Source organism: Anastrepha ludens, chromosome 2 (assembly GCF_028408465.1).
Source record: "Anastrepha ludens isolate Willacy chromosome 2, idAnaLude1.1, whole genome shotgun sequence".
In the NCBI taxonomy this organism is placed as follows: Eukaryota; Metazoa; Arthropoda; class Insecta; order Diptera; family Tephritidae; genus Anastrepha; species Anastrepha ludens.
This window is the reverse complement of record NC_071498.1, coordinates 46060952-46088392: the sequence shown is the minus strand read 5'-3', so window position 1 is coordinate 46088392 and position 27441 is coordinate 46060952. Positions and strand designations below refer to the sequence as shown.

The following is a 27441-nucleotide window of genomic DNA, read 5'->3' as shown; positions in this document are numbered from 1 at the left end:
GTAACAATAAAAGTGGCTTGGAGGGCACACATTCCAAAGGCTGTATCTCAGAATTTATTATTCGAATCGACTTGAAAATTTAGGATAATATTCTTGAGATGTTGTAGAACTTAATAAGCCAAAAAAACAAAAATCGATTTTTTGAAACAACGAAACCCATGTAACCCCTTAAACTATCGAATTTAGAAAAAAAAAAGTTTCGATTTTTTCAAATTTCTAACTAGACTAACCCCTTAAGCGGACATTTCGCGTGGGTGGACAATTTTTCCTATAACAAATCTTAGGAATCGGGACAAATTACTCTCTTTCAGGTGGACACCTCTAAGACGAACAAGAGTTGTCTGACGGTAAGTGTCCACCCAAGGGAGGTTTCACTATATAAAAACACTTGCAGAAACTAATTGCTGCACGATTTCCAGTAACACTCACTGTGTTGTATGCTTTATCAGAAAATTTACTAACCTAGATTATATAAGGAAAAAATCAAATTTTTTCTGCAATTAAATTAAGATTAATTTTATCATTTCATAAATTTGTAAAGCAAAATTTTAACCACTCCTTATTTCTATTACTCAATTAATTAATTGGAAATGCTGCACAAATCAAAAATGAGTTTATTCAAATAATTGTATTTTTGATTGATTACACAAATAAGCAAAAAAACAAGTATGGGCGCCCCCCTAATGTAAACTTGATGAATTTAGTTCAAATAATATTGAAAATAATTTTTTCCAAACTTCTTTCACACGGTGCGGTTTCGCAGTACATAAATACAGTGTGCTAGAAAATTGGTAATCTTTTCGCAATCACTTATAGAAGAGTGACGTCATGATATTTCATAAACTTAGATTGGGTCTTTGGTAAATAATAATTGGCAAACAAGTCGAAAAGATTTCAAAAAAAAATTATAAATGCAAAATAAAACTTAATATTGATTCTCGGTTTCTTTTAAATGGCGAATAGTAGTAGTGTATGGTTGACACATTTTTCAAACTAAAATTTCGTTAGCTTGTAGCTCTATTCCGTCTGATTAAGACCTGTGTTAGCCAAGACTTAACTTAGTTTTCGTGGAAACTTAGAAATTACTACTCAGCATATAATCACGATTGCGCAAGCCATCATTGTCATTAATTTTTCAGCGTACATGTTTACACTGTTTTGCTAAATTATGTCAAAGTCTTAGCTAACACAGCTTTAAATCTTCAAACGGCTAATAGCTTAGTTAGACCCCGGTTAGTCTAAACTTAATTTACGTAACTTAACTTAATATTTCACACGACTGGTAATATGGAAAGAAAGATCCGTTAAACTTAACTTAACTTAACTTAAGAGACTTAATAACACGTAGATTTTAAAATTTATTTTTGAAATTTGGTAAATTGAATGCGGCGAAAATCTTCAATGTTATAACTACTTCGGGAAAAAAATTATTTCATATTGAATTACCCATCTCTCTCTCTCTCTCTCTCACACTCTCTCTCTCTCTCTCTCTCTCTCTCTCTCTCTCTCACTCTCCTTATCTGTCGATCTACATTTATCTATTTACATTCATCGTGTGGATGTACCACCGTCTGTTCCACCGGCTAAGTGAACACATCTTGTGCATATTTTGTGCGTGTAAAAAAGTGCGTTTTTCTTTGCACTTTTATTAGTAAACTGACGGACTTAAGGAAGGAATTAAGTTAAGTTAAATTAAGTTAAGTTACATTAAGTTAAGTTGCGTCAATTTAAGTAAAATTACGTTAAGTTCAGTCTAGACTAACTGTACTTTTAGCCATTTAAGTAAAGTCTTGAATAATTTTTTTAGATTTCCATTTTTGGAAAGCAGACTAGCCTATATTATTAGAAAATAAGTCAGTTGGGAGAGTTATTTTCGACGTGCTGGCCTTTCACTATCAGGTTCTCCTTTTTTGGGAAAGCGCTTTGAATGTGAGATATCTGTCGAATTAATGTGGAATACCAAACAAAAATGTTGCCGAAAATATCAGGAACTTATTCAGTGAAACGTTTCTAAGTTGATGGTAACGCAGCCTATGCAAGAGCGACCAGTTGCTACCTCATCCGGTACGTGTTCAAAATTTCAAAGTATGTACCATTTTCGTCTAACAAATCGCCCATTGCCGCTGCGTGATATGAAGAAGTAATTTTTTTAACTACGCTCCCGAAATTTGTACATACAAACTGTCCTGTATAAATTATTTTCCTCTAAAAAGATTATTTGTAACATTACGCAATTCTCTTCGGAAGGCTCAGTTCCCATTTCAATAAGAAATTACAATATTTATTTTTATTTTCCGACCTTAATTCCATTTGAAAAAAATTCCATAAAAAATGGTGGTTTATCGCAATGTCACACTTACTTCAATTACTTCGAATTTCCAGATAGATTTTGATAAAAACAAAAATGATTAAATTTGAGAAACTTTTCGGAAACTAATAACTGAGGCGAATCTATTAAAGGTGGTGTTGGTAAATCAGCTGAGTTGTATTTTTTCTTTCGCCGTGTCCATGTGGCTGTCAGCTCAGAATGAAAGAAGGTGAATTCATTATTTGTTTTCTAGTTTCTCAATACTTTGCTTTGGCAATCACATGTACAGAACAGTGTTGCTGGTCTAGTGCCACCACCTTTAATGAATGCGCGCCTTGCTAATAACTAATTTTTACCCTTGCTTTCTTGCTCATAAGAGTTTGGTGTGTATAAATTTTTAAGCTGATTTTGTTCATCACAAATTACTCGTAATATATTTATTTATTTTATTTATTCATTATTCAATGCGCCGGTTGTTTTCTAATGGGCTTCCTTGGAAGCTGTATTCTTTTTTGTCTATTATGACATTCCAATAAATCAGGCTCATCTATTAAACTATGGAAATATATAAAGATTTATTCATCTTCTCAAATTTGCGGTGTTCGCCTTAATGCTGTAAACTCCTCTCTCAGAATGGCATCCTATTTTCCAAGCTGATAAATAAAGTCTTTTCATAGCCTTTTATTTCAACGCAAAACATACTAGTCCTACTGTTTTTACATAATTTGTATACAGCTGATAGCCCTGTCAGCTAATGCTCGTTCAATATTAACGTATTCATTTAGTTAATTTGTTAATAAATAATTATAATAATCAAAAAATTTAACTTATTTCTAAAAATTGTTTTTTTCTGTTATCGGTAAGTTCATACCCAAAATTATAAAAAGGTAAAATTGGGAATTGTTAAAAAATTTAACAACTGGACGAAATATAAATCGACCTTCAAGGGCGAATTGGCGAATCAGTTTGATTAAATATGGAAACTATCTGTTTCGGCCGGCAAACATTGTGGGTTTAATGAGTTTTTGAAAACTGCGAATTTGTTTTGTGTAAGAATAAAATGAATTGAATATAACAATTAAACAAATGATTAAAACTTAAAAACTGGAAAACTTGAGAATTGATTGTCTAGAGTGTAAATTTGTTCCGTTTTTTCTTATTTGTTAAAAAAAAACTACAATGTTCCCTAACAGTTTGACGTGCGAGACGCATTCATTAAAGGTGGTGGAACCCATTATAGATATGGCTCTAGATTTTATTGGAAAAACTGTTGCGAATTAGGAAACTGTATCCATTGCTGAGAAAATGTGTTTTATCGGTTGAGTAAATATCAACGTGAAGAATTTCTCCTGGGTACGAAGGTATAGGGCTTGATCCTATTCCGGGATTAGGGGGATGTCGCTAGTTGCAGTTCGAAATTATTTCTTTTAGCATTTTTCGTAAATCGGGAAAATAATAGCTCTCCAGGACTTGTTGTTCGTTTTCACGAAGTGACCTATGGGCTCGATCGAGCGACCGAACATAAAGTTTGGAGAATTTCACGTTGATCTTCCTTGTTAAACACGTCGATTGCCTGCTTTGAGGTGTGGCGGAACTTAACTAATAGGAAAGCTGTGATTAGCTCATTTTGGATTCATGCCAAAGCGGGCAGGTCATATAGCAATCCGTTAACAACGTTCGGCTTCGTTTCATAGGTTTTGTTAAATCACTTAGGACATTAAAGGTTGTTCGATGCCTCACTCGTGATTTATGGGTTATTGTCGTGCTAACTGATAATGTGCTGCCTCCTTCAAGAATAATTTGAGTTCGGAAGCAATTAAAGGGGTTTTCCTACTGTGGGTATTGTTTGGGTAAGTGACTCCTCACTGTTAGCGGCTACGCTTTCTGAATCCACCTCGTAATGCAGCGTATTTATATGTTGCCGGGTGAGCGCATCGACGACAAAATTTTCTTTTCCTGGCTTATAGTGAAATTGTGGTGAATACTCTTCCACAAAAAAGTGTTTTCGATTTTTCTCGGACAAAGCAAAGGTAAGTGGTTGGTGGTCAGTATAGATGTTTAAGTGTTTTACTCCGTATAGATAATTACGGAGTTTTTGTAAAGCCCATACTATCGCCAATAGCTGTCTCTTCTTATTGGTTGCATAAACTTCTTCTGTTGGAGAAAGGGTTTTGGAGATCATGGTAATAGGTCTGCTGTTTTGTGATAAAACGGCGTTTATAGCAAGTGAAGAGGCGTCCGTGGTCAAGTCATAGGGTTTCTTATAATCAAGGGAAGCGTCTTCAGATGCAAGAATCCTTTTAATTTTATTAAATGCATTAAGTGCTTCCTCGTCCAAGATTATTTTAATTTTCCGAGATTGGTTAGCACCGACATTTCCGTTTTCTCCACGCAAGTATTTAGTTAGCGGCTTTGCAATCAAAGCGTATTCCCTTACAAACCTAGACCAACACTAGACCAACAACAATGATTTGTCCGTTTGATTGTCAAAGCAAAGTATTGAAAAACTAGAAAACAAATAATGAATTCACCTTGTTTCATTCTGAGCTGACAGCCACATGGACACGGCGAAAGAAAAAAACACAACTCAGCTGATTTACCAACTCAACCTTTAATATATTCGCCTTGAAATTGTGCTTTTTGTGTTTCTGTGCATGCTTCTCGGCTGTCTACCACTTTTTATGAGAATATTTCGTAGAGAATGAAATAATAAATGTAAATAAAAGGCTCGTGGGGCTAAAATAACTCCTGAAGAGTTAGAGCAGTAGATAAGATAAGGCAGTGCTTATAGATAAAAGTATATATCATCATAAATTTTCAAGCGAAACGTTGCTTAAAAAAAATACTTGAAGATACGGCAAAATACACTTTGTATCTCAACAGGACAATATCCTCTACACAATTTTAACTGAGAAAAGCCCAACCTTACCAGATCGACTCTCAGAAACTATCCTTTATATTGAGAGTACAAAAATTGCAAACTTACTTTTGCAACAACTTCTTTGAGTATTTAATATTCATATTCCTAGCTAATCATTGTTTTGACGACTTCAAATAAGATTTTGAAAGAAAAAAGTGTTTTTTGTACTATGACATCTTCCTCGAAATGGAGCTACCAGATTAAAAATTTAAATTAACTTTTTTTTTAATTGCCTTCAATTCAATTCAAGGTTAATTTTAGAAAATAAAAAATTAGTTGTGCATTTATATATATATTTATAATTGGCGCTTACACCCTTTTTGGATGTTTGGCCGAGCTGATCCTCCTATTTGTGCTGTGCGTCTTGATGTTGTTCCACAAATGGAAGGACCTACAGCTTCAAGCCGACTCCGAACGGCAGATATTTTTTATGAGGAGCTTTTTCATGGCAGAAATACTCGCGGGAAACCTCCGCCTGCCGAGTGGCGACCGCTATTAGAAAAAAATGTTTTTGGTTACGAACCTACGTTCTCTCGGAATTCCGAATGGTAGTCACGCACCAACTTATTCGGCTACGGCGGCTGCAATTACAAGCTGCGAAAATACAAGATGTCAGTACAAGGAAGCCGATAAAGTTTTTTTTTTGGATATTCGAAATATAATACCGTAACTTATTTTTTAATATTAACAATGTGGCAATACTGCTAGCAATATGAACAAAGGCCTATTTTATTCGCCACTTCTCTGCCCGACTAACTTGACGAAAAATTTACTTGTCAAAGCAACAACAAAGTTATCGAGCAAGATTCACTAGCTAGTATGGTTTATACCTCATAAAATTGGTATAACTCACTATTTTACAAACTTCCTTGAGGGCAGCTCTATTCCAACGTGGCCAAGATAAATTCATTTATACCAGTTGCTTCATCTATTCGCTATTTGCCAACGCTTGGCGAAATGAAAGCCTTCAAGTTATGAAACTTCAAAAATGTATGCATCAGTCACGATACCAAGGCACATGGAACAGGTAGTAGTAGTAGTAGAGCAAAAACAACTAAATATAGTAAATGTGTTTTGTTTTTCCCTTTGATCCCTAGAAAGTCGAAAGCTACAATTTTTTTAGTCGGGACAAATTGGCAAGTACATTGCCATGACAACATTAGGCCCATTGTACTGCACTCCCTTTTAAATTTTCTTTAAATCTACCCGACCTCCGAAGAAGTTTGAGTAGATCTTGTGGTGTCAAGGAGCCAAGGTGGTCCCTTCTTAACACATCAGTGCCAAGGACCTCAAGCCTGATTGGAGCGAAGGCCAGGCTGACGCACATAAAGTGATCCACCGTCTCATCCTCCTCTCCACATGCTGGGCAAAGTGCACTGACGGAGATGCCTACCCATTTATATGCTTCGCCGATAGAAAGTGGCCCGCCATCAGTCCAACCAGCTGCATAAAGTCCCTTCTGCTAAATGACAGGAGGATCTGCGGCAGTCAGTTGGACATGACAGCCTCTCTCAGCCTGCCAAGCTCGCTAATGGGTTGATTGGTAGTTTAGAGTAATTTTTATAAAATTTTACAATTGGGAGACGAAATAAATAGAAAAAATGTAATCAACTGCTCTACTACTACTACCTGTTCATTGCGCTTTACTTGATACAGAAACTTTTAGAAGGTAGTTTCACTTCTTCTTCTTATCTGGCCGAAAACATGTTTCGTATTTTTGGGGGCACCAATTTATTTAAAAAAAGTTGAAGATTTTTCAATAATAGATACAGTCGACTCTCGTTAATTCAAACCTGCGATATTAAGAAACTCCCATTAATTCAAAGTTATCATGAGTCCCCTGCAAAATCTCTTTATATTTCGAATTCTGTCCACACATTTTTATGCACTCGGTAATTGGAACTCATATGGTCAAACACTCGACAATTCAAATTTGCAAAGTTTCTTGGTGTGTTAGTAAGAACTTTGAATTTTGGGACTCCCCTGAAAATACCTTTACTCTGCGTGGTTGCGTGTTACGCATAAAACATAGTCCCCTATTATGAGCAACATTCGATCTTCGACTGTAGTCGAAAGTGCTGATCGAACGAATTTTCATTTGGTATTATGGTGCTCATTCGTTGAAGAATAGGACTATTGTGAATTTCGATCGCTCGACGCATTTACAATAGATAATTTTTTCTCAGCTGATACAGCAAATCAAAATAAAAGAAAAACCGATTGTGTTGAAATTCTTTGCTAACATTATTTTTAAAAGTTAAAAAAAGTATTTTTTGTGAAAATGAGTACAACGGAGTTGTGGTTCGACGATTCATCGAACGATGAGAGATTAGTGGAACTAGCTAGAAGTAGAAAACAGTTGAGGGGCGCATCCAATCGCCTAGAAATGGCTTCCACTGAGTAAGTTTAGAATTTTCAAAATGTGTTGACGTACTTAATATTACAGAAATTTCCTTACAGATTTTTAAAGAACTTTAGATTATCTAAAGAGGCGTTTATGAACCTACTGTCCAGTACAGAAACCAGTTGCAGCAGTGCACCCGAGCCAACTCCATTCCAAATATGTTAAAGCTAGCCACAGTTCTGCGATTTTGTGCTCAGGGATCGTACCAATTGAGTATTGGTAATGAAGGTATGCTAGGACTTGCTCAACCCACTGTGTACGATGATGCTGAAGGTATTGAAGTGGAGTCAAATAACGGAGAACCAGAAAACATAAGTAATGAAATTTTGAGAATATTATAGAAAAATTTAAAAAGTATTAAATAGAAACCTTTACGCCACAGTTGCTGTTTTATTTGTGTTACAAATTTTCTTTATTCAATTATTCGTCATTCGAAAAAAATATGTATTTCAGTTCCTCTACGTATTTCAGCCCATACCTGCCAAGGGAAAATAAAAATGTATTTCTATAAACATCACAAAAAAAAAACCATTATTAAGCTTAATCCATTTTGCTGCCGTTCTCCCTGGTGGTCCCAAGCAATTCAGCTCCGTTGTAAATTCCTCCCATTTTTTTTGCTGCTTGAACTTTGGTGCAAATCCCTTTTGCGAATTGTGGATTCGCTTTTCTAATTGTTGTTTGGTACTCACGACTTTCGATCTGCATAAAATTAACAAAATTAGTATATATTTATTATTTGGTTACTATAAAACCAAAAATAATCGCAAACAACTTACACTTTAACAAGTTTTCCCACAATACGCTACACAATCGAAAGCAAAATTGCATTCGACTCTAAATTCGGTAAACAACGAAAATTTCGATAGGGTTGCACCGCTCATAATACCAAATTGACATTCGATTTTCGATCTTCGACAACCAGCGAATATCGAAGATCGAATGTAACTCATAATAGGGGCCATAGGCACATTTTTACGCATGCCTCCGCACGAATCGCTTCGTTGGTACACAGATTAAACATTTTTATTAAATATGAGTCCTTAAAATTATAAATATTTGACGATTGCTGAAAAGAAGAAATTAATTGAAAAAGTGGAAGGAAATGAGGAGAAAAGCGATGTGCGTTTTTCTGACTATGTTCAAGTGGATGAAGATGTTGCTGGCAGGATCACTAACCGATGGCGAAATTTTATCTGCGACAGATACGAATGAAAAAAGCAACAATGAAGATGGAGGTGAAGACGATACATCAGAACATTTGGCAGATGTGCCAGTTAAGGTAGCAAGAGCCTCATTCGATAACTTACAAAGCTTATGTATGTATGTCTACAAAACGAAACTGATAAAACAGCATATCAGGCACTTTTTCTCCTTAAAAAAATTATTGAAAAGTCTGAGCAGCAGCAATGTGCTTCGAAGCAAACCCGGGTAGATAAGTACTTTTCAAAGACTAATTAATAACATTATGAATATGTAAAACATTAGCAGTTAAATAAAAACACTTGATAATTCGAAGTTTTTTTTATTTTCTCTCAAAAATTTCGAACTAACGAGAGTTGACTTGTTTTTTTCTTTTTGCTATTTCCCTGCTCGCTAATTTTATGCTCGATTAACTTAACGAAAAATTTGCATGCGAAAACAACAAGAAAGTTATCGAGCAAAATTCGCAGCTGGCGAGTATGGCTATAATTCATTGGACAGGTATAATTCACTGCCTTACAAACACATGTAATTAAAGGCAGCTCAATTCCCGCGTTGCCAATATATATTCATTTATAACCGATGCTTCATCTTTTCGCCATTTGTTAACGCTTGGCGAATAGAAGAGGCCTAATGTTTAAATAAAAAAAATTTGCAAGAAAAAAATAGCTGATATTTTTGGTTATGTTAGGAATCGGAATAGCTATGAGGAAACAGCTATTAAATATTTTAATTTTCTGCTCTGCCGTATTCACCGGATAAGTGGATGGAGACTTGTGAAGTAAGAGCACAGCAATTGCAATGGAACCTTGTGGCTTGGTTTAGACGATCAAAATTATGTGTATGTAAATTTGCTTTAAATATATAAACAACACAGCTGAATTTTTGAATATTTTGGAAGGACTAAATTGCTAATATTAATAACTTATATTTATCTGAGGAGCAAAAAATTACAGTTTTACTTTATCACGAATTTAGATGATAAAAATGTTAAGAGATTCTTTTTAGGCAGCACATAGAACTCGATTTTTGGAAATTCGATTTTTGGAAAGAACATTAAAAGAACGTAAAATTGTTTTTGTTAGCACAAAAAAAAATTATAAATACCGTAGCATAGTCTAACAAAGTGCCAGATGTGATAAATATAATTAATTATTAAAATAATTAAATTTGTTTATGATCTTGCTTTTTTCTTTATTTTACCGTATTGCTTGGATTTTTAATAATAAAGTTAATTTTTATATGCAGTATAGTTTATATAGTATAGTTTTTATGAAAAAAAATACACAAAATAAAAAATAAATAACAGTGAATCTTGCATTTTCATTTCTATGACTTTTGTTGATGCGATTAGGCATAGCAGTGAGATATATTGTATAATAAATAAATATTAAATGTTGAAGTGAAGTGATAAGTTATAAAATATATGAATATTTGAATGTTTATTAAAAAAATACCGAAAATAAATGTGAAAATCGCAAAGTGCAATATCGTAACAATGGCCACATTGCGTGATTATCAATGGTCACAATTATGTGAAAAAAATTTTGAGTCGAAATTATCTTCTAAAAATATTATATCATACATATAACCACATTGGTAGTTTATTTTTTTCACATACTGTACATGATACATCACTATAAATGGATGTAAATAAATAAATTATTTGGAGCTCATCTACTATGGTATTGGAGTTGTTGCGCTGCGCAGTCTGTTTTTTGATGTTAATATTGTATTATCTAAGCGATTATTTGACAAATAACACTGTGTGACAAAAAAAAAAAATTAAATATACTTTTATGGAGACCTAGCACAACTTGTGGCTATAGAAAAACTAAAAAAATGTTATAGGAGAAATTTCCAATACACCCCCAAAATCTCATTTTATGGCCATAAAACCGTTTTTCAGTAGGTTGATGTGAAGAATCACTCCTAACTTCGCCAATTTCCATCCGATTTCGAATTTGTTTTTTTAGTTCGAAAGAACAAAACCAAGCCTTTTTGACAGTGTGTTGACAATTTTTCTGAAATGACAACTGACGAGACTGTAGGCGGAAGTATTTGGATTTTTTTAAATTTTTTCTCTATTTTTTCAACTTTGACATAATTTTTACGATATTATCCGATATTGAGGATTTTTTTTAGTACACTACTGTTATAGTAAATTTAATTTTGCCTTGAATGAGCTATATTTGACTGTAATTGAATTAAAATTAATAGAGTTGTGTAAGTTTTAAGATTTTATCTTTTTTTTACTAATTTGGTATGTAGGCATCGAAGCATGAAAATGATAACAAGTGTCATTATAAACACATAATATTTATTGGAGTATTGTGCAGTGCAGCACTTTACGGTATGGAACGGTGCAGTACACAACGGAACTGGTTCCAAACTTAAAAATGCATTGGAAACGGCCCTTTGGAGTTTAGTATGGTACGGTACATTTGTCATTCTCTTCATCACTTTTGAATACTTCTCTGTATGAAATTCGATCATCATCATTCATCTGAAGTCGTCATCAACTAAATTCTATTGTTTAAATCGAGAAGCGAGCGTTTCAAATTGGGTCCTGAAAATCTAAGTTTGATACAATGTGTCGATCTGAAGACTTAGAACCAGACGGAAAGTATGCTTCATCATCAGGTTTATTGTTATCAGTTTGATCGTCATCAGCAATGAGTTGAACTTCCTTCAGTTCCTGCAGTTGAGTCAATCATATCGTCCAAGACTACGGGGTTCGTAACAGTTGCAACATCAGCATACTTTATGTGCTTTCGAGCTTTATAATGATGACCGTTTACGTCCGTTTTATAAAAATAACAATCATCTGGTTTATAATAAGGCTGATGATGCCACATCATCGGAGAATATTGAGAAATTCGACTTTTCTGGCAACGTTTTGATTTATATCTCTTGAATTTCAATGAAACAAACAATAAAACTTTGACGTTTTAATAAGATTAAATTATAATAACTTCTTTTGTTAATCAATGTACAGTGTGAACTTTGGTACACTTGGGAGCTTTTTCATATTTCTATTGAAAAGAAAAATGTGTGATAATATTATATGTCAGATATTTTCGAAAGTTTTAACCAGTTCTGTTGTATGCAGTACAGTACATATATACTCCAATAAATATTACGTATCTAATAACGCATCAAAACACGTCCTTATTCCCATTTAGCGTAAGTTATACCTACATACCAAATTAGTAAAAAAATAAAATAAAATCTTAAAACTCACACAACTCTATTAATTTTAATTCAATTACAGTCAAATATAGCTCGTTCGACGCAAAATTGAATTTACTATAACAGTAGTGTACTAAAAAATCCTCAATATCGGATAATATCGTAAAAATTATGTCAAAGTTGAAAAAATAGAGAAAAAATAAAAAAAATCCAAATACTTCCGCCTACAGACTCGTCAGTTGTCATATCAGAAAAATTGTCAACACACTGTCAAAAAGGCTTGTTTTTGTTCTTTCGAACTAAAAAAACAAATTCGAAATCGGATGGAAATTGGCGAAGTTAGGAGTGATTCTTCACATCAACCTACTGAAAAACGGTTTTATGGCCATAAAATGAGATTTTGGGGGTGTATTGGAAATTTCTCCTACACCATTTTGTTTAGTTTTTCTATAGCCACAAGTTGTGCTAGGTCTCCATAAAAGTATAAAATCACTGTCGCACAGTGTAATTTATATAAGTAAGCATTTGTTAAATACAATAACAAATGTAGATTAGGCAAACGGAAGGCTTCTTTAGAGGTATAACAAAAAACACAAATTATTTCATTAAATTAAAACAAAAATGCATTCCTGTTTAGGGGCATAATTTGTATACCTAGTCTTGCCATAAATTCTGTGACAACTTTTAGAATGGGTACGGCGAGAACTAATTCGCAGAAAAGTTCCGTTATTTTTGCTTTTGTTCGTTTGCATTGTCTACTCATAAATTATACCCAGTTTCGTGGCAAATCTCGCTTGTTAACAATGGAGTGGGGAAGCTAAGGAAAATCGCATTGCAGTGATTGCATTACAAAGACGTGGTAAAAGTGCAAACGAGATTTACGAATTGCTGAAAAAACTTAATATTTCGAGAAAGTTTGTTTAACGCACAATCAATAGTTTTTACCAAACGTCTGAAGTGACAGATAGAAAAAGAAGTGGTCGACCTCGCGTGGTTCATACCAGAGCAATCATGAAGGCCGTTCGAGAAAGAATTCGCAGAAATCCCTTTAAAAAGCAGAAAATCAAGTCCACGGAAATGAATGTATTGACCAGATCCATGTTAAGACTAATTATAGAAATGACCTCCATATGAAAGCCTTGCGTCGCTCAACTGAAGAAAATTAGACTCGATAACTGCAAGCAGTTTCTTCGGTGGCACCCGGTCATCGGCCATGAAAATATTATTTTCCCAGATGAGAAAATTTCCACCGTTGAAAAAGTTTTTAAGAAAAAAAAAAACGGCAAAATCTAGCTAAAACTTCTAAAGACGCAAAAAATGTTGTTCCAAGTGTTCAGCGTGGCCACCATCCAACCTCTGTAATGGTTTTGTGGAGAGTGCCTTGTAAATTCGTTACAACTCTTCATTTCTGCAAAAGAGGGGCTATGACCGGGGCGAAAGTGTACCAGAAAGATGTCTTAGAAGACGTGGTGAAGCAGTGGAGCAGTACTCTCGACAATGAAGAGCATAGGATTTTCCAGCAAGAATCCGCTCCAGCCCATAAGGCAAAAACCACCCAGTAGTGGCTAAAAAACAATATTCATAGCCGCAGAAGAATCCACTGGACTACGGTTTGTGGTAAGAATTGGAAAAGATGGCCTATCGAAGGCCTCACATAAATTGAGACTCTCCATCTTGAGACTCTCCATCAAACCATCTTTGGTTCGAGCAGTGACGTCAATATTCATGGAAACCATGCATGTTGCAATAAGTGAATGGCCTAATCGGTTGACGATTTGTGTAAAAGCTAATGGGATCATTTCGAATGAAAATTGATTTTTTTCTTTAATATTTACATGATAAAATAAAAATAAATTCATTAAAGAAGTATTATAATTTCATATCTATAATGGACTTGACTTGTAACAGAACTTGTGGCAGGACTAAGTACATATTTGTATGCCTGAAATTTTCCATTGAAATTCTCAACATTGTCGACCTTTTCTTACTCAAGCTTGGCAATTAATTGGCTCTCAATGATATTCCAATGCTGCATAATTATTTGAAGTTTACTAAGCGCGAAGATCACTTTAGTCTTTCAAAGCAAAACAATTTTCTAACAGCACATTCCACCTTTACATATTCGCTGAAAAATGATAAGTAATTATTGTATCTAAAAATAACGTAAATCTGCATGTAACTTTTCTATTTGTTAAAGATTTTCTTGTTTTTACTTTACTTAGGAATTTCAGTTACGTTTTTTTTTTCGTGCACACTGTTGCATAATTCGATTTGTGCTATTTTGAGTACTGCAAATATGTATGTAACATATGTATATTATTATAATTTATTTATATTAGTATAATAATCAATTAATATATCTATCTTATCATTTTGGTGTATTGCTTACATTTATATATGTAAATGTTTCATTTTTGTAAACTTTTTCACTTTTTCTATATCAACTTAAGCCATTTGTGTTGATGCATATGGTTTTTTAACGGACACATTTTTCCATATAAATTATGCTAATTCAAAATATGTGCATAGTCAGCTCTAAGTTTTTTTTGTTTGTGTATTTTGAGTTTTAATGAAAATTAATATAAAAAAAAAAAAATACAAAAGTTTATAATGGAGCATTTAGGTTTCTTAATAACGAGATTTTCGTATATTCGAATAGTCAGCTTAATGTCTAAATATTATCGTAATAAGCTTTAAGTCACAGAAATGAGATTTTTTCGTGCTATAATATTGTGCAAAAAGCATTGCTTAGTCAGTGGTATAAACCCTAAAACTACCTTGGCTTTATCTTACTTACTACCGACAATTCATACAATGATTTTTTATTCACTTTCTGCATAAACAAAGCAGATTTTTTAATTGCAAAAATAAAAAATAAAATTCTTCGTAAGCTCTATTAGCGTTTGCACAACTTTTTTCAATTATTCTTAGTTGCACCACAAAAATCCATTCTGTTTTGCTTTTTGTTCAGTGCTTTTTGGTTTTGCCCACAGTAAAAATGGGCACATCCCGCAAATTCATATGCTTTTCATTCCTGGGTGGGTTTAGTAACTTTTGGCGCCTTACAGTACAGCTTTAGGTGTTTAGTGAAGATATTTCAAAAATGCGCTAAGCTTTCGATTAGAAGTAATCACGATGTCATTTGGATGATGCGGGTGGCGCAGTCGCGGAGCCGAAGAGTTCTTCATAAGAAGGTGCTGAAAAAAGTAGAGAAAGTTAGAAAAAACTATAAAAAAATGTAAGTTTTAAAATTGAACATATTATAATTCATATTTATATGTATAAGAAATTATATTGAACATAAATATTGACTAAAACAATAATTTATTTAGATATGCTACCAAATTCTACTATCAAAACTGAATGTTCAAGTTAAATCTCGCCTCCTCAATAACGTTTTTTTTTTTAAGTTATTAATGAAAACATATTAACGTAATATGCAGATCCATATACATTTGTATTTGAGAACTATAGATATCGATAACTATGGTTTGATAGGTGAAAAAGGCAAACTGTGTTGACATTTCTGCTCAGTAAGGTTTGACAATGCCGAATGGGTTGGTGCGTGACTACCATTCGCAATTCACAGTGAGAACGTTGGTTCGAAGCTCAGTGAAACACCAAATTAAGAAAAACATTTTTCTAATAGCGGTCGCCCCTCGGCAGGGAATGGCAAACCTCCGAGTGTATTTCTGCCATGAAAAAGCTCCTCATAAAAATATCTGACGTTCGAAGTCGGCTTAAAACTGTAGGTCGCTCCATTTTTGGAACAACATCAAGACGCACACCAAAAATAGGAGGAGGAGCTCGGCCAAACACCCAAAAAAGGTGTACGCGCCAATTATATATATTATAATATATATATATACATATCTAAGGTTCATGAAGCGTTTAACGGGAGAACAACGCTTCCAAATTGTGGAAATTTACTTTCAAAAAAAATTAATAAATCTTTTCGCGTAGTTCATGGAGCACTGACGGCATCATCGGTCCTTTGCGATGAATGGCGAGCGCTATCGAGCTATAGTGGCTGAATCTTTGTTCCCAAAATTTATCAGACAACATCGACGGCTTTTAATTCCAAGAAGATTGCGCAACTGACCATACAGCGCGCTTAACAATCGATTCATTGCAATATGCAAGCCACCATTGAGGCCATACGGTCAGATTTATTGGAAAAAGTATTCAAAAAAAAAATAAATAAATAAATTCCAACAATATTACTGCTTTGTATTATCATTTTGAATTCTCAAGCTCATAAAAAACACCCGCTACATATATAGAGCTTCTTCCCGGAAGCATGTTTTTCAATTTAGTCAATTACTTACGCAGTTCATGTGCTCCAGGCGGTTGCAACCCATGCAAAAATGATGTTCTCGCTGCAGCTGACGTGGACGACGTGGAAGACTCTTGACGCAGCAGTGCAGCTGTCGTGGGTTCCGTCGGCGGCGAAACGCCGGCTGGCAAATGCATCAATGAATAACCAGGCGATTCCGAGAGCGGCGGATATTGTGGCACTTGTGCTGGTGGATAAGAGTTAATCATTATGGGACTACTAATCGGCTGATACATGACATAGGGCACAGTTGAGCTTCGTAGACTAGCACGCGCCGAAGGGCTATTGAATTGTGATGACGTACCTGAAGCATAGGAGGGCTCTGCAGCGCATACAGCCGGACTGAGCGTGGCCGCAGAGGAATCAGATGTAATTGAATGTACTGAACTGGATTCGCTATATTGCGATGAGTGTGACGGCGAACCGATTGATGACTCGAGTGAGGGATAAGTTGCAACAGTCAATGTTGTTGCATTATTCTCAAATGGATTGCCTGCTTCACTAGCCGTTATATTAGCTACCATACCAACACTTACGCTATTACGATTACCACAACGCGGAGGTGGGCGTGGTGGAGCACCAGAAAGATTATTAAGCACACCACCAGTACCACGTGAATAAATCTTAAAGGGCAAATTAAGTGTGAGATTCTTAAAGAAACCACGTAGCACAGCTTCGACGCGCAATTCATACGAAATATTTATAACTCCACTTAGTAACTCGTCTGACGGTTGCGCCGTATGTGGAATCATTAACTCATGCGCAAAGGAACGTTCACTTTTTTTGTGCACTGCACCAGTCTCTTTATTGGCAATCGTCAGGCACTCCATTTTCTGCACTCTTAACGGTACATGGCTATAATAAAAAATGTACTGTAGTACAGTAAAACGCAACTTTTCCACATTTGTTGTACTATTGTTTGTAACAGTAGCACAAATGCGCAATGGTTCGCCGCGCACTGCTGAGTCTTCCGGCAGCAATGCCACCATTGTAATAGGACGCGTGCCAAAAAGGCTGATAGTCTTTGTGATTTGCTTCTCCAACGCAGTGGGATTCAAGCGATAACAAGGTGAGAGCGGCATATGTTTCAAAATCGATAGTGGTATTATGTAACGCTCGTCGAAGGTCCATGGCCTCTGGATAAGTACACGCAATTTATACTTGATGGAACCGTAGCTACCTTTGAAACTAGAGGGTAAATACAAACTCAGCGGTATACTAAATTCGAAAGTATGCTCTCCGGGGCTCAGTTCAATTCCACGCGGCTCGAAGACTGGCAGTGTATGTTCGTCGTGCGCATAAATTTCCTTGCCGGAGTAGAAGAGGCTCCGCGCAGATTCATTGTTGGAATTTTTACGTAATATTTCCATCCATTTGCATTTCCCTTTGCCGGTAATTTGGACTTTTATTGCTGAAAGCAGAAGAAAAATTAAGCAAATTAATTAAAAAACTGCAGACAACCAAACATAAATACTTATACATATAAAATAATATACCCAAATATTATATATTACGAAACGAGTAAATTTGGAAAGACCAAACTCGGTGAAAAGAATAAAATTAAATTTAAATTGAATTTACTTTTTTACACAAGGGCTTATAAGGACACAACGTGCCCACCGCCACCCTGGTCTCATACGCTGACGACTGCACGATAATGGCGTCGGGCAATGACATCGATGGCCTGTGCTCCAAAGAGAACAACTCTCTCACCGACCTTTCTCGCTTTTTCACTGCGAGGAACCTTCAACTTTCCCCCACTAGGTCCACGGCGACCCTTTTTACCACCTGGACAAAGGAGCTCAAACTGCTCCTCAAGGTAAAAAACGATGACACACCAATTCCGACGGTAAACAATCCCAAAATTTTGGGTGTAACCTTCGACAGATTGCTCTCTTTCTCAGCGCACACAACCGCAATTGCCACTAAAGTCCAAAATCGCAACAAGGTCCTCAAATCGCTTGCCGGCAGCACTTGGGGCAAAGACAAAGAACTGTTACTATCGACATTTAAGGCAATTGGTCGGCCAGTTCTAAACTATGCTGCGCCTGTCTGGTCGCCTGGAACTAGTGACACGCAGTGGATAAAGCTACAGACATGCCAAAGCTACGGACAGCGACCGGTTGCCTCCTGATGTCCCGTATTCAACACCTTCACAATAAGGCAGAAATGCTCCCTGTAATGGAGCACAACAAATTGCTCAGCAGGCAGTTCCTACTAGGAGGGCACCTTTTAAACTACGCCAACGAGATCCAGGACAAAACTGACATAAATCTACTGGACCAGACAGTGTTTAGACATTCAATAAACGACATTCACCGGGAGACCGTCACCACCTTCTTAAGCTCCCGTCCTGTGAATTTGGTAATCGGAGACCAACCACCACCTATAGCAGATGAAGAGCTCCAGCTTCCCCGTGAGACACGCGTAACCTTGGCACAATTACGTTCTGGATACTATATCAGGTTAAACTCCTACTTATCCAGAATTGACCCCGACATACCAAACATATGTCCGGCATGTGAAGGTACCCCGCACGACACTAACCACCTTTTCACATGCCCTTTAAAACCCACTCATCTAACCCCCCTCTCCCTCTGGACCCAACCCGTCGAAACTGCATGTTTCCTGGGCCTACCTTTAGATGAACCAGACGAAGACGACCGGTGATATACCCTATACTGACGGGACTTCAATTACTGTTAAAACAACAACAACAACAACCATATTTTTACCCAGTCAATGGGACACCATGACTTGAATATTGTTTATGAAGGCGCCTTGGCTATATAATTGTTGCCTACACCTTTTTGGGCGACCGCTATTAGGAAATACTTTTTCTACTATTTTGGTGTTGCATTCATGGAGATTCGAACCAACGTATTCTAAATTTCGAATAGTAGTCACGCACGAACCATTCGGCTACGGCGCCCGCTCATTCACAAATATCCCATACACTATTCAAATGTGCAATAATGTTCGGAAACAAAATTTCTATCACCTTTTAATACCAGTGTGAAAAAGTTGATGGAGACATTTGTATTTAATCCTATGAATTTAATGTAAATATCTATCTCTAATAAATGAAAGTCGCATAGTTATAATTTTGCGCTTTATTTTCTTAACATTTCATATATAAATATCTCATAATTTTAGTAATATTCGATTTCTTGCAGTGTGGCATACGACTGCTAGATAAACCGAATGCTCCACACTTTTCCGATGGCTACTTTGCATTCAAGCAATCATTTTCCTGTTCCGCTGTTTCTGACATATCAGCGATCTGAAAAATTAGTTTTTAAGAAATTTTCTTGGAAATGAACAATTATTAGGATGTCAAATACTTACAACAATTTCTAAGGCTAAAAGTACGTTCACATATGCATCAATTACCAATCAATCCACACAAAATTAATCTACCCGTTCACATATGGCAGATTACCTGCAAAATTGACAATCAGCTGTCAATACAGTTGCGAAATTGCTTTGGCGGCATATTTTGGAGTTTTTTGCTTGTTAAATTATTATTAACGATATGAAGAAAATACAAGGAGAAGGAATATCTAATTTAATTGCGACATTGGCTGCTAATAAAAAACAGTGGGAGGACGTTTACTGAGTTTTTAAAAAAATTATGGCAGCAATACCCATTCAAAATTCGATATTATATTTTATAATAAGTAATAAGAGGCACACGTTTACGGACACCGGCTTTTTTTCTGTTATATGAATGCAGAGTTAATAATACCTACCAAAATGTTTATTAGAATTATGTCTACAAACCTGTTTTCTTTGCCGGCATTCCTTTTATTTAGTTTTTACTTTGATGTTTTCCTTTGCTCGCGAAAAATAATGATCTATTACACAGAAAACACAGGGTTGTATGTCAAAAAGTATGGTTATTATCTAGTATTATTTTATAATCTCAAATTTTGGTGGAGACATTTTGCATGGGAAATCTCGCTGTTTAATTACGGATTGGCAGTTAAGCACGAAAAAGTAAATCATCTACTTATATGTGAACGTATTATAAGCGTGCGCTCTTGGGATCAACAAAGAAATTATGTATGAATTTTGAGTTCTTCTCGCATTAAAAATGCACCTGTGGCATTATTTGTTTCACTCTTCTGCATACATTTTCAGAAACACAAGTATATATACAAAGAAAAAATATTAAAAGCATTTGCTTAATTTTCAATTAATTAATAGTAAAAAAAATGTTGAATATAATAGTGGTAGTGTGTTTCGCGCTTTGGCTAATTTTTCACACTGCCGCAAAAATCCAAGTTTCAGGGAAGGGTAAAATATAACAGGAAGTGATATAATGTTTGCTTTGTGCAGACTTAACAACGGGCACAACAAAAATGCACTTACTAAAACTTAATTAATATTATTATTGAATGAAAAAATTCAGAACCTAAAATATTTTATTAATTTTAAGAAACCCCGGAAAAATGCTGAAGGTTAAATGGCAACACTGCAGCAGAGGCATTTCCATTCACAATAACAAACTATTGTAACGCATCACACAATTGATGTCTGACATTTTTCTTTTCCACCGGGTGCAGTGAGGAATTTTTTCCTGTTTATTAATTAGTGATAAAAGCTATTAAAATAATCCAATATTTTGAATGTAGTGTGTCGTAGACATAAAATTAACTTAACATAACTTTTCAACTTATATTTCAAAAGTACATTCACGAAAAAAGTTATTCTGAAGAGCAAGTGAAAATTTGCTGACGGCTGTAAGAGCAAGTGGAAAGAGGGCGGCGCAAAAAAACGGATACAGCAAAATCTGGACAAACAAGGGAACAGAGCTTTGAACCAGCAAGATGCGCTCATAAAACGCCGATTCTTCGGAGGCTTTATTTCTTAAGTATTTGATTTTATGTTGCAGATACCGCAGTAATGACGTTGGTAGAAAAAAATAAGGCGTACGGTAAAAAAAATATAAAATAAGGCGTACGGTGAAAAAAAAAATTAACCTTAACGCGTTTTTGTTGCTGCGTGACACTAGCGAATACGCGAGATTAGGCAATTTCCCTTTTTCGGGAAGTGAGTTTTGTTTAAAGTGAAATATTACACATTATAATAAAAGAGTTCGGAAAAAAAAATTGTTTAAACATGAATCCGAACTATATAACTCGGGCTTTGTGTTTCCATGGTCAACCCATGCAAAAGATTTGGGAGGATGAGCGCGGCGCTGGAAACATACATCAGTGCGGTGTGCCCGCCCAACCCGACTACTCCATATATCAGGAACGTCAAAAGAATTTTACGTTTCAAGACCGTGCAAAGCGACTTAAGTTGCATCAATTCTTTGCACGCAAGGCCCCCGATTTGTATGATACGGAGCTAACCAGCAACAAAGTGCCACTCGAGAAAATCCTTGAAAGTAAGTTTATATTTTAAAGTAAAAAGGACAGAAATTTTTTAAATCAATCATCAATAAAGAACAAAGGCTATTGCGATTATGTGAAAAAGGATGCGTCATATCAATTTTCACGTTTTATATTAGCAGGTTTGCATTAATTGCAGTTTTAGCTTGTTTAGCAATAAGTGCCCGAGAAGTGACTGAATGATATATTGCTAAAGAAAAGTGAATTGAATATTTTGCGTTTCTATACGTTCGTATGAAATGTATTTATTACCACCTTCTATGAGTGCTCTATCAATGCAATACAATTTTCCTTTTGCAGATGAGGAGCACGTATCTTCACTACCACCATACGAACTCTTCGTAAATAAAAATAAGGACAAACAAAAGAGTTGTCATTGTGTACTGGAAGCTATAAAACCCGGCGATATTATTTATTGCCTGGTAACAAAGCCCGCTACGAATATGGTAAAGCCCCTATGCATTGGAGAACCGATGGTGCGCTATTTAAATGATGTACCAATAAAGGTAAAAACCAAATTTGAAAAAAAATATTTAAAGGTGCGTTAATTTGTATGGCTATTTCATAGGCTTACTTGACAAAAGCCGATTTGGATAGCAACGGCAAACCGCGTATTTTCAACAAAAATGATATAGTCCGTTGCGAAGTATTAGAAACGTCGATAGATGCTGAACGAATTTATTTGAGTTTAGATAGTATCCATGAAAAAAATAAGGGTGTTACTCTGGGTGTTGTGACACAAGCAGAATTGCCAAAATTCTACCGGTATGTATTTAGTTATAAATTTACATAGTCAGATATGAAGCGCATAGAGAAGGCTGCGGTGTGTAGAAAAAAAAAATAGTATGTTCGCTTTTTTTAAATAATTAGGGTCAATTAAATTTAAAAAATAGTAAACAAACCTCTTTAAACCTGCCATCTCTTGGCGGATATATCATGTATGAATTTCAAGTACTTAATGTATACAACAATTTCTCAACCCGACTTATCCTAAAGCCAAATCGATCAGAATAAGGTGAAGAGTTTCGAGGAATATATGCTTAATTCCAAGGAATTTCTAAATCCGAACTATGATACGCTCTATGAGATCAATGGGTTAGATGTTAAAGAAACATTCACTTTTATGTCTTCGTTAAAATATCCCTTTCCTCGCGATGGTTACGCCAAGGAGCTACGTTGCACGCAAGCGAGCAAGTGGGCATTTCGGTAAGTTCTTTGTGCTTTCAAAAAATTCTAAAAGTTTCATTTTCATTTTAGCTATTATAAATTAATGTTTCACTTTTGTACATAAAAAAAAATTAAATAGCTCGGTTGCCGAAGGCATTGAGCACTTTAAGAATGGAAATCACGTAGAGGCGTTTCAATGCCTAAACAAAGCTCTCTCCATAGACCCGCGTAATGTAGAAGGTCTGGTCGCGCGTGGAGCACTTTACGCCAACAAGGGCTCATTTCTTAAAGCAGTGGATGATTTCGAAAAGGCACTTAAACTGAACGCTTACCATGTGAATGCACGTAAATATATGGGGGAGACATTAGTGGCACTTGGACGTCGTTATGAGGACGAGAACCGCATAAAGGACGCAACAAAAGCTTATCAGGATTGTTTAAACATTATTCCGAATCATGAGCAAGCACGCTTATCGCTTGAGGCTATTCAACAACGTACCGGTGGTCAATATTTTGAGAATCTAATGTGTACGCCAGGTAGTGGAACAAATTAATTTTTATTTTGCACAGTCGGAATTTTTGTTTATGTGCGTGTTTGATTTATTTGTTTTGTGCACAAAAGGTGAAGAGGAAGTGGAAAGGGAAAAAATCTCTATACCCGATTCGTCGAGTGACGATGGCTCAACGTCCAGTGGCAGCGGTTCCGAAACTGACCATTCGGGTGAGGAAATTGATATTAACTGTTAATACTGTTTTTTTTTTTTTTTTTTACTTTGCAGAATATTTTATGTTCAAACATATCTTTTTGGCTACGCTTTGAAGTGAAATAAAATGTTAAACAAAAAAAGACATATATAATTTGCTTAAACAAACTACCGGTGCACTCGTATTTCAGATAATGAGGAAAATGGCAAAGAAGGTTCACTCTCACCACTCAGCAAGCGTATGGCTTTGCATGTTGCCAGTCTACAAAAAGAGGAGGAGACAAAGAAACAACTAAACCAGCCATTTTATATGACTGCATATAATGTGCCTCCTGATCCAGTAGTAGCAACAAGGGATCTCAATGAATTCCGGGTATGTTTCTTGATAATATGTGTTAATATATTATATTTTTAATGTGATGTAATTATTCAGCTGGACGATGACGACACTGGTTCACGGGTGCGCAAGTTATTGCAAGAAGCCTCCAAACATAAGAAGGAAAAAAAGAAAACAAAAAAGAAAAAGAGCAAAAAATCCAAAAAAGTTGGTCGCAAGGAAAAAAATGCTGCTACAATATTAAGCAAGATAAATTTTCAAGAGGCCTACAAGTAAGTATGTTAATTTTCTAAACAAATTAATAATGAGAAATTTTGAACACAATAACCCAGAGCGATCAGCAGCATGAATATCGAAAATAAGCTTACGGAAAATTTGCAAAAATATGAAAAAACAATTGCTGAAATCAAAAAGCGACAAAATGAGTTGGTACAATCCATAGAAGCCGGCATGTCAGAACGCCAACTTTCTGAAACGCCCCCACCACGTGCCCCCTCGATGCGATTGCCCAATCAGATGACACCCAGTTATAGCGCATCCTCGATGTATTCTACTTACCCAAGTACTTCGGCGGCCGCTTTAGCGTCTTCAAAGGAAGCGCCAAAATTATCGTTCCAAATTAAGCGGCCTGTTACAGTGGACAAATTTGGTTTGTTACGCATTGCTACCCCATTAGCACAGAGAAGTCTCTCACCGCGTTCTCGTTCCCGTTCTCGTACATCCTCACGGGGACGCCGTCGACGTAGCCGTAGCCGCAGCCGACGTCGTTCACGATCACGAGATCGTCATAGTCGGCGCCGCTCTCGTTCGCGTTCAATTACGTATAGTGGACGCAGACGTGGTTCCCGAAGCAGACGGTCGTCACGCTCAAGATCACTAATCCGCCGCTCACGTTCACGTACTCCGCGCCGTACGCGTTCACGTTCGCGTCGAGGATCAACCTCACCACGTGGTTATGGTAAACGACGTGAAGCCTATCGTGGCGGTACCAGGGGACGAAGACCTTCACCACCACCACGTCGGCGTTCAATTTCACCCCTTGGCGATATAAAGCAAGGCAAGCCAAAAAAGGCCACCCGTGGTGGAAGGGGAGCAGGACGAGGCGGCGTTTTTGGAAATCGTGTATGGCGTCGTGAAGATCCAAAAGATGGACAAGATTCAAATGGACGTTGGCTGCACGATAGATTTGATGAAATTAATAAACCAAGCAAAGCAGATGATGGGCCATCAATTGAAGAAATCGATGAAATCATCAATAAAGCACAAAAGGAACGCAAACAGGAAATTATACAACGCGACAAGGATATATTAAAAAAGCCAACAGGCGGCCATTTTTAAGCTTGGTATAAAATAAAAATAGTTGTACGTATGTAGATAAGCTTTACAATAAAAATACATGCATACATATATGTAAAACAATAGAACACGTACATATGTACATTCGTAGTTACTAATCAATTCCCATTCGTACTTTATTCTTCATAGCTTGGTGGCGAAAGTGTTGTGCATTTTGAAGAAATAAATACAATAAAGTCTGCATAAACGCAAAGTTAATAAACAAATTTCGAGCATCATTTCATTTATTTTTAACACACTTTTATTAGGTCCTGTTGTATGTATGTATGTAACGGAATCTTTGAGCTTAATTTTCACTGGCTTCTAAAAATCTGATCGGCTTGAAATTTTGCATACCTATCAAGGACCGATGACAATGCAATAATTTGATAAAAGTTTTCCATTATCGTTATTAGGATTACCAGGATTAATATTTTATTTTTTTACCTGTGGGCAAAAAGTAAGGTGAATTTGGTTGTAAAATGAAAAATCTTCATTTATTCTTGTAAATCAGTTTCTCAGGCTCCCTCCACGAAATAAGTTCTTCAACCCGATTACTTCTTTATCACGGCCGATAACTGCATAGCTTTAGACTCACAGTCGATAAGAAAGGAATTATATTAAATATAACACGAATATATCGAATCATTTATTCACTGACTGCAATGATAACAATAATTTTCATTCATAATAAAAAAAATAGTTTAAAGAAACTAAAAACACGCTTTATTGCTAATCGAACTAAAAAGTAGAAAATAAAAAATAGTTTAAAAAAACTAAAAAACACGCTTTTATTGCTAATCGAACTAAAAAGTAGAAAATAAATTTTAATGACAAAGAGACCTATAATGAAGTAATAGCAAATCGAACGATCAGTCATAGTCAACGACCTCAGAACAGAATTATAACAAAAATTAAGATACAAATAGAATAATTCAAATTAGAGTTAAAAGCGTGGGATGCTTGATATAGTAAATATTACAATCATTCTATTGGCAACTACCTATGTACAGAGGGTTATGAAAGTGAAGCAAAATGCATCCCACGCTTTTAACTCTAATTTGAATTATTCTATTTGTATCTTAATTTTTGTTATAATTCTGTTCTGAGGTCGTTGACTATGACTAATCGTTCGATTTGCTATTACTTCATTATAGGTCCCTTTGTCATTAAAATTTATTTTCTACTTTTTAGTTCGATTTGCAATAAAAGCGTGTTTTTTAGTTTTTTTAAACTATTTTTTATTATAAAAACTGGAATGGCGTGGAAAGCCATAACAAACCTGGATAATACATTTGAATTAAACTGTATACCAAAGTTTCTACAAAGGTAAAACTATTTAAATGTAAATATGCAACACTAACAAAATAAACACACACAGCCGGTGTCCACAAGGGGAACAAAGTTGAAAACTTTGAAGTGTTCTTTCCATTTCATCAGCGGCATGAGATACCTGATATTAAAATCCCTCAGATCGATTACACGTTTGGCCTTAACTATAGGGTGGACCATGTAAAATTTGCTTTTTGAATCGGCTATAAAAAAAACGAATCAATATTTTTTCAAACTTTTTTTTTATTTTGAAGATTGAACATTGTCATTTATGAATGAAAAATAATATCGTTCAAATGACTGCCACGACTGGCTTTACAGTCGACCATTCGATTAACCCAATTTTTAAGCACATTTTCGATTGTTTGGCTCCAATTTCCTGAATGGCAACTTCGATTTCGTGTTTTAAGGCATCAATCGTCTTTGGATGGTTCGCATAGCATTTGTCCTTAACGGCTCCCCACAAAAAATAGTCCAACGGGCTTAAATCACAGCTCCGAGGCGGCCAATTGATATCGGAATTTCGGCTGATTATTCGGTTTTCAAAAACGGTAGCCAAAAGTTCGAGTGTAACTTTCGCAGTGTGACAAGTTGCACCGTCCTGTTGAAACCAAATGTCGTCCATGTCATCCTCTTCAATTTTTGGAAACAAAAATTCGTTAACATGTGGATTTTCTGAGCCCCAAATCCGACAATTTGGCTTATTGACGTAGCCAACGATGTGAAAATGAGCTTCATCAGAAAAGATGATTTTTCGGTAAAAATGCTCATCTTCGGTCAAACGATTTTCTGCCCATTTTGTTCAAG

At 35.7% G+C, this 27441-nt stretch overlaps 2 protein-coding genes across 4 annotated transcripts in view; one reads left to right on the top strand and one right to left on the bottom strand.

The window, feature by feature from the left end:
• Window positions 1-10222: 10222 nt before the first annotated feature.
• Window positions 10223-27441, bottom strand: part of LOC128870424 (arrestin domain-containing protein 1) — a 43489-nt gene continuing 26270 nt past the window's right edge. For 2 of the 3 annotated variants that reach the window (XM_054113045.1, XM_054113052.1), the window contains exons 3-4: window positions 16353-17771; window positions 10223-15221 (exon numbers count right to left, since the gene is read on the bottom strand). In XM_054113045.1, coding sequence (XP_053969020.1) covers window positions 15163-15221; window positions 16353-17771 — 1478 coding nt within the window. In that variant the 3' untranslated portion in view covers window positions 10223-15162. The remainder of the gene's footprint in view (window positions 15222-16352; window positions 17772-27441) is intronic. The other variant, XM_054113060.1, reaches the window with a different exon arrangement.
• LOC128870417 (tetratricopeptide repeat protein 14 homolog) lies at window positions 20889-25529 on the top strand. Its single transcript, XM_054113035.1, has 9 exons — window positions 20889-21755; window positions 22060-22265; window positions 22328-22524; window positions 22756-22965; window positions 23066-23463; window positions 23549-23647; window positions 23822-24003; window positions 24064-24239; window positions 24300-25529. The coding sequence occupies exons 1-9, from the start codon at window positions 21485-21487 to the stop codon at window positions 25303-25305; spliced, it is 2745 nt and encodes a 914-aa protein (XP_053969010.1). The 5' UTR covers window positions 20889-21484; the 3' UTR covers window positions 25306-25529.